Source organism: Charadrius vociferus, unplaced genomic scaffold, assembly GCF_000708025.1.
Source record: "Charadrius vociferus isolate BGI_N301 unplaced genomic scaffold, ASM70802v2 scaffold151, whole genome shotgun sequence".
Classification (NCBI taxonomy): Eukaryota; Metazoa; Chordata; class Aves; order Charadriiformes; family Charadriidae; genus Charadrius; species Charadrius vociferus.
The window spans coordinates 293,612-297,183 of record NW_009646933.1 but is presented as its reverse complement, the minus strand read 5'-3'; the positions used below and the strand labels follow the sequence as shown (position 1 = coordinate 297,183).

The 3,572-nt window shown below is 43.3% G+C and overlaps 1 protein-coding gene across 1 annotated transcript in view; it reads right to left on the bottom strand.

Moving 5' to 3' along the window:
- Window positions 1-3,572, bottom strand: part of LOC104295048 (SET-binding protein-like) — a 259,088-nt gene that overhangs the window by 86,116 nt on the left and 169,400 nt on the right. Inside the window, 1 exon segment of the mRNA XM_009894750.1 lies at window positions 1,692-3,572. Coding sequence (XP_009893052.1) covers window positions 1,692-3,572 — 1,881 coding nt within the window.

The window sequence follows — 3,572 nt, the reverse complement described above, 5'->3', positions numbered from 1 at the left end:
GAATTTTCTCTTGACAATTTACTACACCTAAGTGAAATATATTAAATTGGAAAGTACAAGATTAGCAAACATCTTCATTTAGAAAGCAAATAGGCTACAAATCCAACTGTTATCAAACTGTGAAATCATTAACTTCCATTAAAAAAAATGAGAAATATCCTTGTTAAAAATTTTGAAGACTTTTAACCCCTGTCTGCTAGGACACAGCTTCCCTAATGCAATAGCCACTGCAACACTTGGTGGAGAATAATTTTGTTCTTTGTCAGGCATGTAGCAACCCTGATATAGCCAGTGACTGAATTCATGCTCTTTTCCAATATTTCTGTGTGTCTCATTTCTAGGTGTCATAATTGGTCTGATATAATACAATATAATGAATGGGAATGCTTTTGTGTTGTCATTTTTTGCTTTTAAGTTGTCATTTTAGACTGCTTTTTGTTGCTATAGTCCAGATCCTGGTCTCAGTGAAGGAAATGGAAATGTCTAGGTGGCTTAAGCATGAGCAATCTTTGGATCTCAATCAGTTACAAGTCAATAAAAAACTTAAGAGCCTTACATTGGCAGGTTATACAAAATCTCTGCTCCCTCTGTATTCTCAGCTGATTCTCTGTTCATTTTGGAGGCTATGAATTACGTTTCTTTGAAGCTCTTTTTTAGCACATCAGAATCTCATCCACCACCGGTTGGTTCAGTAAAGCTCATCCTTTTCCAGTACTAAGTGTGAAATCTGCTTTGTGATAAATATCTGATGGTGCAGGAGCTCTGGGCTAGCTCCCAAGCTAAATTCATTTATATTGCAGCAAAACACCTGCCTCTGTGTCATCATGAAAGCAGCTCCCTATTGTAAAGTACAATTCAGTCTCTCAGACAAGATTCAGATTCCTTCCCTCCCCCGCCCCATCTGCAGGAGAGGAACAGATGTCCTTAGCAGCCGAAAGAAGCTTCCTGCCTCCTCATCTACCCAGCTGATATTTCCAAGTCGTGAGTCCTAAAACTCTTCAGAGTCAATCGACTAGGGCTTATTGTTTCCATGACACCATTCCTTCCCACAGCCACTCAATGCTCAGGATAATTACTCTACATGACACTTGCCGACTGGAAGTGACAGAGTTACACTAGGATTGTACCCAGCTATCACTGTGATGGTTCCCTCTGGATCAGCAGTATACCACACCAGTCACGGGATACTGACCCAGCTCCATAACTTCCCACGCGTCTGGTCCATTCCATCAACAAATGCTTTTTGTATACTTTGTGGGACAGAGCAGAGACTCTCCACTTAGTACCACGGCTTACTCCCAAAGGCTGGGCAATGACTACCATCCTGGGATATTAGACACGGATAAGAGGGATGCCTACCTTCCCAACAGGTATTATAATTGCTGCTGTTGCAGAATGCAATGGTGAGATTTTCGGAGGAAGTGCAACAAGCTATGAGACATAGGCAGAGGCAGGAAAAAATATTTATAAAAATGCCGTGTAACAACTCAGGGACTTTTAAAGGTTTTGGCTTAATGTGTGGCCAACTTGGTTGTCAGTCTCCGCAAAGTTTAGATGCGGAATTGGAGGTAATTACAAAAAGCCAGAGAAGTTATTGACTCATAAACATATTTGCTGTAAATGGCAAGTCCCTCATTGTTCGGCATTAAAATTTAATGCAGTAAGGTAAAATAGAATAAAGCAGAGCTTACCCGAAGAGACTGAAGAATCATAAGCACTTCTGTCCTTCCTATTTGTTCTGAAGGGTTGAATGTCCTTTTCCCTGTAAGTTCCAAACCCTTCAAAACTTCTTCTTTTATTCCCACTTGCGTCGTTGTCCCGCTTCTCACTCGAGGAATTAATTTCACCAAACATGTCCAGGGACTCTGACCTTCCATTACTCTCAGTATTACCAGAGTATCTCTTTTTGCAGGAGTCAATGGGATCATTGCTTGAGTCACTTTTATCTTTACTCTGTGTCCACTGCTGGGCATCAGAAAGTGATAACGTAGACAGCGTATCCACTTCAAAGTTACTCTTTGAGCCTTTGTGTCCAGTTTCACAATGCTGGTGCTTCTGCTTCTCCTTATGCTTGCTTTTCTCATTGAGCAAGGAGAGGTCTTTATCTGAGCCACTTAGCCTTTCGTTGATCGTATGGCTGGAGAAGCCCGTGGACTTGCTAGCAAAGAGACCACTTAGATCTTCATGTGTCCCCAATATCCGCTCATCCTTATGCTTGTGCTTATGTTTGTGTTTCCTTTTGTGAAGTCGGCCACTTGAAATGCTTGTTCCTCCAACCTTTGGAGGAGCCAAAGAGGACTGCATGTCTCCAAGGCCCATTCCCACAGGTGTTTGTAAGTGCATTCCATGTTTCACTTTATGCTTGGCAGTGGTGGACATCTTCATATGAGAACTTGCATGGAATTGGGGTGGGGGCACAGTAGGTCTCATAAATGGGGAAGCCGCTCCGAGCGTGTGAGACAGGTACAAAGGAGCTGGATACTGACCATAGTAACCAAGATTCATCATAGGCATTGATGTGTAAGGCATTCCATAGGGTGCATAGTAACTCCCACTGGGAATAGGGTAACCGAACCCTTGTAAAAAAGGCACCTTTGTCATGGTGTCATTGGTTTTGGCAGGTCTACCACGCTTCTTCTTAGACTTCATGTCAGAGGTCCTGCGAAGATAGAGCAATGGGTCGTACTGGATATACGGCACAGGGTAGTAGTGATCAAAATTAATCCTGAAGATGCTGGGATATGGATTTTCATGATAAAATGTGTAACTTCTATGGGAAATCCTGAACACTTGAAACTTATTGATGAGTTCTTCAAGGTCTGCCAGAAACTGGAGGTCATCTCTGTTCTGCAGGCTTTTCCTTTTCCTCTTGTGCTTTGGCTTTTTAATACTCTCATGAGAGAGAAAGTTATCCACAATAAGATGTTTCTGCCGGTGGCCATGCCTGTTCTTTGTGCTGGTGTCAGATGGGATAGCCTCTGGATTGTCCAGGGTGCAGAAATCAAAGGAGTATCTCCGGCGGGATTCTGAGCTTTTCTCAGCTTGGTCAGAAGTGCTGTTGTTGTCTGTACCTATCCCACTGTCACTGGGTATGGTTTCCTCACTGTGAGACTCACTCACCGGCGACAGTGTGACCTCTTTCAGAGAACCTATTTCACAGAGGTGGGAAGGTGAATTAGCCATTAACCTCGGTGGAGACAGCTTCCAAGTTCCACTGTGCATTCCTTTCTGGGTTTTTGTAGGAAGAGCACTGATAGGTTGAAGATTTGGCATAGTTTTTAACTCTGAAAAATTTGTTTCAGTGCTTGCAGGGCTAAGGTTGCCATTAGTCCCCACTAACTGTGTAGAAAGCGTATGAATAGCTGCTGGTGACGATGCCACAAGTGACTGCAGGTTGGAAGGCACTGCTGGGTTTTCTGGCTGGCTGGAAACAGGCCTTGAGTGCTTGATGGCTGTCTTAGGTTCTTCTGGCTGAGGCTGCAGTTCTGCTCTTGGTTTCCTGCCCCGTTTTTTACCAATGTAGATTGTTCCCCTCTTGCTGACATTGATCTGCTTCCCTAGTCTGGCATCAA